We start from the raw sequence: 13318 nt of genomic DNA on the forward strand, positions 1-13318 counted from the left end.
AATTCATGCAGCGGCTTTGGGGTCAGTTTGTGCCGTATCCAGGAAGTCGTCTGTGGTTGCCAAGGAAACTTTTGCTTGCGAGCCCTCAGTTGTAGGTTTGAATGTAAATGTATAGACTATCTAGTGACACAGACGGGAAAATTCTGCAAAAGGTGATATATATTCTTATTATAGATATAATATTATATTTCCGTATACACCAGCATGTAGCTAGGGTACATGCTGCTTTATTTAGCGCTACTTAGAATATCTGGCTGTAGAGAAGGTACTGCTCACTGCTTCCCTTTTGTTTCACAAGCCGTTTTGGTGTTTTCAATATAACTTTATGATTGTTTATTTTATACAGCGTGAGGCATGAGTTACTGTCATGGGTCTGTGCCCCACGGGGTCAGGTCTGGTACAGCACGGGTCCTGGTGACTGAGCTGAGTGGTTCAGGCTCCATCAACCCAACTCCTGCAAGTAAACCCTGTGAGGACTCTGAAACACCAGTGGAATTTTATCTCTCCCCGGAGAAGTTGGTAGGTACCTTTAAATACAGTTAGTATTTATCACCGTTATAAACCTCTTATCATGTTGTTTATACGAATATAATATACTATATATATAATATACTAGTGAAAGCATTTAGTTAGTTTAGCATAATTCTAAATTGACAATAGTAAATGTTAGCATCTGGATAACATCTACCATATACATCTTGCCTGTATTATAATGCCTATTTTACTGAAATAATTTCGTTAGTGTTGTCTCTTATACTAATTAAAATCCTCTTTGATTTTTGCTTAAAAAGATTATGTTTGAAACTGAAATTGGGCAAAAAAAATTCTTCAAAGATTTTACATCAAATCAAAGTCATGTTTGTTAATCGTAGCTACAGAATGATACAGACTACATAAAGTAAAGAGACAGTGCCCGTCTGCCCAGGTCAGCTTCTTATTCTCCTCCTACAGAAATTGCTGTGTGGCACACAAGACCTCTCTAATGTGACCTCACTGGAGATCTGTGTAGACACTCAAGAAAACACACTTGGTAACTTTGGTAAGACATATAACATGTCACTGATTAAATACAGTACTGTGCACTGTGCAAGTCTTGAGGCACCCTTCATTCGGTTATATTTTGCAAGAAATATGGGAAATAGGTGCAGTGATTCATTGAAGTATGTGCAAATATACACAAATATACACCATAATCAGCATTTGTAATAATCTAACAAGATTTGGTCTACCAAAGTCAGTATTTAGCATGACCACTTTTATTCTTCAACACAGTCTCAACTCTTACGCAAGCTTTCTTGTCATTTCTTTAAGTAGTCTTCAGGGTTCTAGAAGGACATTTCAAAGCTCTTCTTGGGAGTTTGGCTGCGTTTTGTTCTGTTCTTAGTCAACACGATCCCACACTGCTTAGGTAATGTTGAAGTCCGTGTTCTGGAAAGGCCATGGCATGTTTTTCTATCCAGGTATGCTTTTACAGCAGTGGCAGCGTGTTTGGGATCATTAGCATGCTTAAACATGAAGTTGTTGCAAATACAACACTTTTTAGATTGTGATCAAAATTGGCCCATATTGGTCTTTCACTGGCTTAAATGCAGCTCCAAACCATGACACTGTGTTTTACAGATGTCTGTAGACATTCACTGTTCTACCTCTCTCTTGACCTTCTCCATATATATTGATGATGACTTGAACCAAAAATGTCCAATTTGTATTTATCACTCCACAAGATCTGTTGCCACTAATTTTTTAGTCCATTTTTTTGTGTAATTTTGCTGGACTTTTTTTTTCTAATTTCTTAAATACATGACTTGTTGATACTGTTCCTCTGCTGTAGTTATTTTGCGGCTGTCAAACTGTGTTATCTTTTGTAGACTCGACTAAACAAATGAATTGTTACTGTGACAGGCAGCTTGTAAAAAAGTCCCTAAATATAGAAATTAAAATTGGTTCTTTTCTAAATTGTCTGTTGTGTAAGTTGTGTGCAGACACAAAACTAGTTCACCTCTTGAGTTAGGTACCTTTTTTAGTTGTTGAATGATTCATAGGTCAGTGTTAAGTAGTTTAACTAAGAAAATGATCAAGTACAAAGACTGTACTGAAAATAAGTAAAAAAAGCAGCCAGTGTCCCATGAAAAACTTCAGAAAGCTTAGAGACCTGTTGTTCAAGAATAATTAAATACAACAAAGTCTGGTTCCTTGAAGACAAAATACAAACAAATGAGGAATGGCTCAAGACTTTTGCACAGTACTGCAGCTGAATATGTAAAACAGTAAAACAATAGGTGTCTGTTTGTATGTGTACTTATTAGAACTAACTGTTAGTCAGCATCAGTGGTGTTATTGTTTTCTTTGTGTAGCCAAGGCTACAAAAATACAGTAACTTTTATCTAATTTAAGTTCAGTTAAACTAACGAGCAATGAGAAACTGTTAACACAATTTACAGTAATGATTCATAACAGATACTTGTAATAATCACAACACAGAACGAGCAGACAGTCATACTTTTCCACACCTGATTACCTCACAGGTGTGCCAGCCATCATTAGATAATGGTAGGGGGATATATTTACTATGACTGAGCTTTGTCCTCAGAAAAAATCCTAGATTGTGTAAGGCATGACAAACACTGTCTGTACATGTATGAGTCATGTTTTACCTGCCACTTCAGGGACGCTTTCTTTTACTTAAATGATGCTGAACATCTGATTAGCAAATAAATCAGGTGATAAGAACGAAACCATGTTAAAATGACACCAGTGTTACATGAAAATGAGAAAAATAGTTTTGTTTAACTAATTTTCTTGCAGGTGTCTACTTGCCTGGATTAGTGCAGCTAAAAATGAACAACAGCAGGATCCTGTCAGTAAGGTAAGTAAGACAAAAATAGTATCTTTTTCTTTACTTCAAAGTTTGTATTCCTGAGAAACAAATTTACAAAGTATAATAATTTTTAGATTTCCAAGATGATACTGATGCATGCTTCTGGTCATTTTTATCTTATTTTATACATGTTTCCAAAATAGGAAAACCCACATATTTCCTTGAAGAGAAATAAATATAAGTTAACCCAGAACAGAAAAAAACCCCATAGTTTAGTGAATGCTGTCGTGGTTTACTCTGTCATTACAGGAAGTCAAAAGTTATGAGCTTACCCAAAGAAGTATAGTATGGCTATAGTGACAAGGTTTTGAAATAGGGACTTCCAATATTTATGTGTGGAAGATGCTTGTTGCAACTTGTAAACCAGACACCATAGAGGTGAGACCTGTGTACAGGTTTAGAGATACACAGAGAACAGGTTAAACCACCTTTCTCACAATAGGATACAGAGGGGTTCAGGTACTATCAGATTTCAAAATCATGCATTTGATCCTCAGAAAGAGACAGGGAATATCTAAAGTTTTTCCTAGCTTGTCCAGTGATCATAGCTACAGCTGTTTCATCAAAAGTATATTGAAGCAAAGCTACAAATAGTTGTCACAGTAAGTGAGATGGAGAGAATATTTTTTACCATTACTGTGCAAAAGTCTTGACCCATCTCTCATTACTTTATATTTTGCTTCTCATGAGACAGATTTTCTTGAATGTGGTCTATTTAAATAAATTATAAACAATAGATTATGAAGTCTTGAAAAGGTTTAATTTAGACATCGGCAGTTTTTCACTCATTTTCAGTCCATCGCTTACACCTAACCATTTTCAGAGGAATTTTTTTTTGTTTGTTAAACAAGTTAACATAGAAATATGAAATATGTATTATTCGAGCATAAAAAATGCACCCAACTGAAGGAATGAACGTGAATGTTGTGCACATAACAGAAAGTTTAGCGAAGGAAGAATTTTTGTATCTGTAGGCCCTCTGTTAGTAGCAGTCTGTCAGAAAAAACATAATCCGTTCCCAGTTCTGTAGTTGTATCTATGAGCAGATAATAAAAGATACCAAAAGATAACACAAGCAATAAAGTAATATATTTGAACCACCAATGTGATTCCCAAAGAGCTGTTAGCTGAAAACATGGCATATCTAAACATGGTGGGCAGTGTGTCTTTAATTAAAATAAGGAAATTGGACAATGACACAAGTGTTACATGAAAATGAGAAAAATTGTTTCGTTTATCTAATTATCTAATAATCAATATTTATGGAGGAGGACAGGAGAGATGTACAAGAGTTAGTGTCTATAGCCATCTGTAGAACACTGTGGAGGGCTCTGTCATGGTTTGGAGCTGCGTTTCAGCCAGTGGTGTTGGAAATCTCCCCAACACTGAAAGTGTTACGATCACAGAAAAGTACCTTGCAATGCCATCTGAAAATTGCTGGATTGACAACAGCTTCATGTTTCAACACGCCAGCGATCCCCAACACATTGCCAATGCAATAACTGCAACACTGTCAGTCATGGATTGGCCTCCCCAGGTATAACAGACTGTATTTATGTTCATTTCAATAAATCCCTACACCTACTTTTAATTTTTCCTAGCAGAATATAATAAAATGAAGAGTACTCTGAGACTTTTGCACAGAACTGTACACAGAGATAGATAGTGAACTGTCTGCTCCACCCCGAGAGCACCAGAGCAGAGCAGAGTCAGCCGGACATGCACTGGCTCTGATAGCATTTCCTGCTTTGGGTTGTGGGAATTGTAGTGGAGTTGGTGTTGTAGTGTAAGGTACACTGAAACTATTGTGGAAAGGTTCAGGCAGGGAGGAAAGCGGGAGACAGTGAACAGGACATAATTTTCACGAAGAGAAAGGAGCTGCAAGCTTCAGTAGCCAAGAAAGTATCCTTTTTTTAGCCATGATTATGTAACTCTCTTTCCTGCCTCTAAATCAAGTTTGTGTTATTTTGTCTCCCTAGAGACTTGGGAACCACCATCTCCCAACTGCAGGTGCTATGGATGTCTCGGTGCTGCCTACGAGATCTAGATGGGATTACTACTTTCTGTGCTGTTACGGTAGACTTTATAGGTTACAGGTGGCTTTGTAGGAACTATTCAGGAGCTTGGTAGCTTCTTTCTTTTCTCTTTTTGCAAATGTTAAAAAATGTGTGTACGGAACAAAACATAAATTGTGTCAAGGATTTTTGGATACATTTCAAATAGGCCTTCATACCTCAAACATTAATTTCCATTTGTCATAGTACCTGAGTGACCCATTTTTCCCCAAATCATTTCCTCGTTTTTGCGGCAAACACTGAACGTGCCTAGGTAGTAACATATGATTCAAGTAATTGAACTTTCGCTGTTTAAAACGTCCAACTGTCTGTGGCATGGGACGATACCACAGTGTGACTTGGGTCCAACATGTTTTTTTTCTTTAGTGCATTTTCCTTCTGCTGGTTCAGTTCATTAATCACACATTTTCTACCACTTAACACTTATTTCCTGTCCTTCTTCTCAGGAGCTGTACTTGTCCTATAACAACGTGTCAGACCTGAGTCAGGTTGGCATGCTGGAGAACCTGCAGCTGTTAGATCTGGAAGGGAATGACGTGGATGATTTAGTCCAGGTTCAGTATCTCAGTTTATGTAGCAAACTGGAGAGACTTACCCTGGAGGGAAACCCTGTCTGTTTACGCCCAAACCCTACATCAACTCAGGTATGAGTATTATGCGATGTGTTTGTCCTTTGTTGTTCAGACTTTAAGCGGATGCTCCTATTGCGATTAACATACCCAGTACATCTTGAAGCAACCGCCACAGAGTGGTGCAATGCTCAGAGTGGCAGTCTGGCAAAAGATAAAACGAAACCAAGAATGGTTGCAGCTGAATAGAGCTTGAGCAAGGAGCTGGGCAGAGTTCCTGAAAAGGAAGTGTTGTATTCATTTGATGTTGTAAATGCCAACTTGCAAATGCAACTTGTGGTTCTAATCGTTCAACAGTCTCGCCTGTGCTGGCTGTCAGCCCTGAAGACAGATAATCTCTAACATGTAATCAGTTTGTGCTGAGACATGAGAGCATGTGTGCGATCGCAACTCTCTGTATGTGGGTCCTTAACGCAACAGAAACACTCTGCTAGAGCAGGAGACATCAAAATACTCAAAAATAATTAGACATAACATACTGTTGAAATAGTATATATGTAAACATCAATGCTTTATTTTTATGTTAAGGTGCATTTTTTGGTTTCTGTGACAAAGCCTTAAACAGCTTATCATGGGCCAAGTCAGTGAAACTGATTGTAGCTGGGTACACGGCTGAAGCTGCAGTGAGCTGAGTTTTTTGGGCCACTGTGAATGTGTTTATTTACACCCACCAGCAGAGCATTAATTAAGAAACTAGGGCAATGAGGAGAGATGCTGAGCTGAATATGCATTAGGCCCGTGCTTTGTAACGACTGAGGGGGTTCTTGGGTTTACTCCCTTGCCAAGTGATCACTCTTCATGCGCTCTGTCTTTCTCTCACTTCCTCTTATTTAAAACTCATTCTCCTCCTCTTTTCTCTCATTTTCTTGCTTTTGTTTACAGGCCTCTCACACTCTCCTTTTCATTTTCTGCATCTGTGTGGTTTGGTGAAACCAAAGCGAGGCCAGCGATTCACTGGCCTCTCTCTCGCTCTCTGCTCTCTTCCAAATGATAAAAGTCTAGAATTTATAACAAATAAATAATTTATTTATTTGCAAGACTTTACAGACGCTAGCTGTTATGAGCTGGGATCAGCTTATGCTGTCTGGCACCCCCTATTTAAAAATACCACGTATTATTAAAAATGTCACTGTTGCAAAAAAATGTGATCTTGAATCTTGTCGTACACCTTAGCTCTGTCATTTTCTCTTGTTTCGTTCCTCCTGCCCAGATGGCAGACTACAGTTACCGGGCAGCGGTGAGGGAGCTGGTCCCTCAGCTGCGTTACCTTGATGATGTAAAGGTGGAGGAGGACAGGCTTAGCTGCTGTACCACCATGGGAGAAGACTGGGACATTCTCAGAAACTCCATTAGAGATTCTAACTCCTCTTATCCTGCTGGTGATGGTGTGTGTGTGTACTGTTTTAAATCCATCAACATGGTCCAGATATTCAGATGACGATTTAACAAACACCTCACTTTTGTCTTTGTAGAGGAGACAACCGACAGTGTACGTCCTTACAGCCGACCCAGTTCAGCCACATGCCCTTCTCCCAGCTTCTCCGGTGTCTGGGCCATGTCATCGTCAGGCACCAGACCACACTCAGGCTCAAGACTCATGTCAGCGATCAGGCCTGGAGTTCTCTCCCCTTCTGGATCCAGACCTGGTTCTGCAGACTCAGATCTGGCAGTAGTGGAAGCTGAAACCAGCAATCTGACTCACAGTTAGGCACTCCTGTGGTTGATCTCATTAGTCTTAGTGCCATTTCCATTTTATTTTGATTAGCATTACTCTGTGCAGGTGAACTGTTGGAGCAGTAAAAACAATCTTTGCTCAACAGTGCCACCAAGAGGACTTAATTGTGCCATGAAATAATGACAGTTTCAATCACTGATGCCTGTTTTACTCTGTCAATTTTTGAAGGAGCGGGTAACATCATCTTCTGTGGGAACCCAGTCCAGGCTATTCGAGCAAAGCGGCAAAAGTTAAGGGTAAGTAGCAACAAAGTCCTGCAATGCAGTGGAGAAAATTATTTGATCTCACTTAATAAATTATGAGATGTATCCATACACCACACGCTGTGATCCATATACATGAGTTATTTCTGTCTCGCTGTTCCCCATAAAACAGAGTCTTCATTGTCCACTAAGAGGAACAGCAAGCTTTATGAGCTTTGACAGGCCATTATGAATGCCTGGCACCAGCAGCTCGTCTCTTTAATGTCATGTCAGTATAAAAAGAATCAGCTAATTATTATCAGGCAGACAAACAACCTGAGAGGACAAGCATAGTGAGGGGTGATGGAGATGTGAGAAGGGTTGTGTCAGAAGAAGTTGACAGACGGGGCTATCACTGTCACCACCCTCTGATCTGTTATAACTGGCATAAATACACCCCACCACTGTCACTCTGCATCTTATTTATACCTTTCTGTCTCATTCAATCTGCCCTTGCTGTGTTTTTTGTTCCTCACTGTTTTTGCTATCCATAATTAATATGCTCTTAGGCCTCTATTACTTTAAGTTTCCTACCATCATCTATTACCACTCATGCTTGTTGTGCCTCTCTACTGTCTGATAGACAGCACCCACCAGGTCTACTTTCACCCCCCGAGACACTCCCATTCACGTACCAGAACACACATATGACCTCGAGGAGCCTGATCTGACAGAACGTGCTGATGTCTTTGCAGAGCTCAGAGCTTGGAAGGAACAGCATAGCAGGTATTACATGCTGAATTACTTTTTTAAAAACACATACATGTGAAAAATAATAAAAGCTACATTTTAATCTATATCTTGCCATTGCTGACCATGCAATAGATTAATTGCATATTAAAACAGTTGTCCATTGAATACCATCAGAGGGCTGTGGAGGATTTCACAAATACAAAGCCTCTTCACAGCCAGTTAAAATCGCAGAAGCTGTCGATGTGGCTATGTCTGAAGACTTGTATGCACATAAAACTAAATATCATCATTCTTTGTTTCAGACGTCTTGAGGCCATAGCGAAAGACAGACTGCCACAAATCTTGTCCATTCAGCACTCTGATGATGAAGAAGCCCGTTGTGATGAGGAAGAAGATGGCTGTGGTGCTATGAGGAGTGACAGCAGTAATGAAGAACATGAAGAGGAGAAAAAGTGTGACAACCAAGATGCAGCCTCACTAGATTTCTCTTTCCAGTCTCTTTCCCCAGGTGAGAACTTTGTGAAGTTATTTATAACTTCATAAATTATAAATAAGGCTGTACAGAATAAAAGCAGTAATTGTAATGTCTGATCTTTTTGTAATGTAAGGAGAAAAATAACTGAATTATTTCAATTATTCTTATTGTTTGTTTATTTTTAGATCTGCTTCCCAGAAAAAACTTACCCTCAGATATGGCTCGACTGTCGCTGGTCCCCAAAACCGCAGTGTCCCCTTCTCCTCCTCTCAAAGGCAGTGCAACTGCTGTTGATTTGAAACCGCAAGGGATCCGTGCACGGAGGCTTCACCTTAGCCAGGCCAGACCACAATATTTACCTGAATTCAGCAGCGCCTTTGAAATATGTAGGACTTCAGGAGATACAGACCTGCAAATGAGTGTGCCTCCAATGACTCTGCCTGCACCCATACCGCACCCACCTCCAACAGCTGCCCCAAGTGAAAGGCTGAAGCATTCACGGTATGTCATTATTAAAAAGTATCTTTATATTCAAATAGTCAGATTTGAAACAACACATTTTGTTGTAAAATGTTTAGCTGAGTTTTGTAAATCAGTGACATCACCATATTGTGATCTCAACTTGGTCAGTGGAATGTGGACATTAAAAAAGATCTCTATCTTTTAGTGTGAAGATGGACTCTGGTGAGCAGCCAGGCCAGAAGTGTGAGATATCCAAAATCCTCAAGAGACCAGCAATAACTCGCCCTCACACAGCCAGGGCAGCTTTACAGAAACATCACCAGCACCACATACTCCAGTCCTGCAGAGGGAGCTCACAGCCAGATTGACTGTTGACTGTCTCCTGTCAGTATGACTGCTCTTAACTGCTCAATTAAATGGGGTCTTTCCCCTTTTTCAACTCATCACTCAGCCGTATATTGATTTGTCATAGTTTACCACCATCGTTTCTTTTTCTCTGTTTTTTAAGAACTGAAGATACTGTTGTTGTTCACCAGTTCAACAGCATCCAGTGCTCACGAAGCTCACAGCACAAACAGTACACTGTAAAAAGAATAACCCTATTAAAAAAAAAAAAAAAAATGATGTCCAATTGTCACATCCAAAATATTTGACTTCATAGAATCCAAATTGAGTCACTTGATATGACCTGATACTTTTATGTTGATATAAACAATATTACTAGACTTGACTGAAACTTTAAATTTTGCATTGATCCAAATTGATTTTTTTTTACATAGAACCATATTTTAATTATTGAACCAAGCTAATATATTGAAATTTAACCAACCCAATGTATTCACATCGAACCAAATTAACATGAAGTAATATGTTTGTGTTGAAGCCAGGTAATTGATTTACATATATTCAAACTATATTTTTTACATTTCATTTTATTTCAGTTCAAAAATGCTCTGCATTTCCTATAAAAAACAAGACAGTTGGCCAACCAATTATTTCAAAATTATTTATTGTTCCAAACCATTTTAACTATAATCAATAGAGAGGATTAGTAATATACAGATTTAGTGCTACGGCAGAAATGATTAGAGAAATGTTTGTTTTATAAAACCTGCAATCTTTTGAAAACCAGTATAAAACCTGCAATCTTTTGAAAACTGTTGGATATTTTCCTTTACTGAGACAAAACCTCTCACACCACAGAACTGCTCTTAAATAGACTCTTAAAATATCGAAGAGACCGTAAGTGCACATCTCAGGATGCTCTATAGAATTTTTACAAATACAGCCCTGTGCTGTTTAGCTGGAAATATGTAAAATATGAACTTCCACGAAGACTACCTGCAGTGATGGTAAAGTTCCTGATGTTCAATGTGTAATAGTCTCATATTGTCACTTGAGGGCACTGTGTGTAAATATTAAATCAGAAAATGAATCCATTGCTTCAACCACACTGAGCAAGCAATCCTTCAAACCTACCACCTTGACATGTGACATTCATTATTTTTTTTGTCTGTTTGACTACACTTACGGCTGGGGTTACCTCCATGCTACAGTAGTGCATGCTACAGTATTTGCCATTTAAATGTACAACATACAAGCATATTTCATATTTTACTGATACAGCAATGCCGCAATAGAATGAAAAAAAAAATCAAGTCCATGTAGAGTTTATATGTTTTAACTATGACATAATCTTTGTTTTCCAAGTGCTATGGAGAATTACCCATCGCCTGCACTGTGACGGTCAATCTCAGACTCATTTGTTCTGAGAAACAACTGGAACTAACAACACTGCATTTGTGGAAATGAGGGCCAGAGTGGCAGCCTAATTCCTTAGTGGTTCTTAAGAGCAAATTATGCCGGGACAAGTTTGTTTTGAAGCCGTCACAATAATTATACAATGGAACTTCATTTCAAGGAAACCCCGACAACCAGCACAGTGATGTCTCCAAACTTGCCCCGTGTTTTGTACGAACACCTGACATAAGCACACACATACAGCAGGACACACAGGTAAGAACGCACGTCCCATATTTGTGTCTGTCGTGCGTCACTTATGTCCACAGAAACAGGATGTAAATAAATGACTCAAAGTACAAAAAAAGAACCACAGGATAGTATTGCGAATATTTCTGACCACTGTGCTGGTTTAAGAGATGTACATGCTCTTAAAGTAGGAATTTATGTATGTTTGAACATGTAATTGCCTACAGCCATCCAGCTGTTATGTAACACGTTAGTTCTTTTCTTATTTTCTAGCAGCACTTTCCATCAGGCAGCCACCCCATCTTTTCACATAACTGCTTTGTCTATAGGATTGTTTAATTTTCTCACTCCCTGTCAGGCTTTTGTAGCCACACTCCCATCCCTCTGGTCTCTCTGTCTTACATCTCAGGATGCAGGTAGAGGAGAATGGAATTAAATGCAATGCCTTTTATGGTGGGAAAGTGGGATGGTGTCCACCTACTCTGTCTGAACAGTCTTGTAATTTATTCAAAAGGATCATTCTCCTAGCTTGTCAAGACTAGAAACGGAACCTGGCCTCTTCCTCACTCAGTTATTACCAAATGTTGTCAGAAACCATAAAGGTGTGTTTCTATCTAATGTTTAGGGGTGGTAAACACTGTGGAAAAAAACCCAACAAGAAAATAATTAAATAATTTTGAAGTTAATTTTTTATGTAAAAGTAAAAAAAAATAATCCAAAACCTATTTTATTCACAACAGAACATTGATAAATATCTGATGTTTAAACTGAAACAACAAAGTTGGAACAGGCCTTGCTGACTGCTGTATAGCAGCCTTCCTTTTTTAAAACAACAATCTGCAAATGTCTGTAGACTGAGACCGTTACTAGATTTTTAGATGAGGAAAGTTTTTTTTCCATATATAGAATTCTTGCTGCTCAATACTTTTGGATATTTCTGTTGGTTAAAGGTCTGGACTACAGGCGGGCCAGGTTCAGCACCCGGACTCTTCTACTACAAAGCCATGCTGTTGTAACAGTATGTAGCAAGACAGTTAGAAGCATTCCACAGACACCCATGCACTCCCGTAACATCAAAGATACAGGCTTTTGAACTGAGCAAATTGGGTTGTACATGTACTAAAAACAACAGATTTATTTGCCCTTAACGTCAAAAGACATGGTGCTTTTCTAAATTTAAAACCCCCCTCTATCTTTAGAGTTGCATCATATATAGTACCAATGTACAAAGAAAACTGAATCATAAACTTGTTAATTATAAAAATGTATAAGATTATTCAGAAAGTTCTAAAAGAGAATCAAGTCGACTTCAAGAAAAAATGTTCCTGTCTGCCGCTAATACACCCACACAATAGACTTTACACATACAGTATTTGTCAACAGTGAAGTGGAGCAGCACATACTGTATGTCAGCACATGCCATGAATACTTATAATAATAAGTTCCAGATGTGGTGAATAGGACCCAGGTACTTTAGGTTGTAGTTACATTCTTCAGAATACTATCAAAGCCGCACCTTCTTGCTGTAATTGCTGTAAAAAAAAAAGTCCAAATAAATTAACGGAAAATTGATAGTGAAAATGAGGTATTATGATAATATCATCGTGTTTTGACTTGAGACGAGTCACTTTTTCTATCAGGCGTTGGAACTGGAAATACCTACATGAGTTCAGACAGGTCTGGGAGACGCCATTTGTACAGTACCACACGATTCTGCCGCGAGGAACATTCCTTTGTAAGATATTTAGGTTTCATAACTCATTTTCCACTGACACCTTTACAACCAAATGCAGACATGCTGTCCATAATGGCAAACAAAAGGCATGAATACAATAATTATTCCTTTACATTTGCAGGTGTTTAATTTGAATTTAATTTGATCTGTATGGTAAAAATATATTCTATTCAATTCAGGTTTACAACAACAGTAACCTCAAAGTACTTTATACTGTAATTTAATTAAATTCAGTTTTATTTCTACAGTGCCAAATCACAACAACAGTCACTTCAAGGTGCTTTATATTGTAAGGTAGACCCTACAATAATACATACAGAGAAAAACCCCCAAATCAAATGACCCCCTATGAGCAAGCACTTTGGCGACAGTGGGAGAGAAAAACTTCCTTTTAACAGGAAGAAA

The 13318-nt window shown here is 38.5% G+C and overlaps 1 protein-coding gene across 3 annotated transcripts; it reads left to right on the plus strand.

The window, feature by feature from the left end:
* Positions 1-16: 16 nt before the first annotated feature.
* On the plus strand, positions 17-9632 carry lrrc56 (leucine rich repeat containing 56). Of its 3 annotated transcripts, none has more exons than XM_085461400.1 (13): positions 17-152; positions 347-519; positions 952-1039; positions 2806-2866; positions 4858-4888; positions 5400-5597; positions 6793-6967; positions 7055-7285; positions 7486-7553; positions 8143-8285; positions 8555-8760; positions 8913-9228; positions 9395-9632. In XM_085461400.1, the coding sequence occupies exons 2-13, from the start codon at positions 355-357 to the stop codon at positions 9555-9557; spliced, it is 1845 nt and encodes a 614-aa protein (XP_085317526.1). In that variant the 5' UTR covers positions 17-152; positions 347-354; the 3' UTR covers positions 9558-9632. The 3 variants fall into 3 exon arrangements, with proteins under 3 accessions (XP_085317526.1, XP_085317523.1, XP_085317525.1); XM_085461397.1 differs by having other exon boundaries at positions 18-152; positions 4858-4954; XM_085461399.1 differs by lacking the exon at positions 17-152 and adding an exon at positions 201-265 and having other exon boundaries at positions 4858-4954.
* Positions 9633-13318: the final 3686 nt, after the last annotated feature.

The sequence above is a fragment of the Copadichromis virginalis genome, linkage group LG7, assembly GCF_057382275.1.
Source record: "Copadichromis virginalis isolate Kocher_CV1m ecotype Utaka linkage group LG7, C_Virginalis_male_GT1.1, whole genome shotgun sequence".
Taxonomy (NCBI): domain Eukaryota; kingdom Metazoa; phylum Chordata; class Actinopteri; order Cichliformes; family Cichlidae; genus Copadichromis; species Copadichromis virginalis.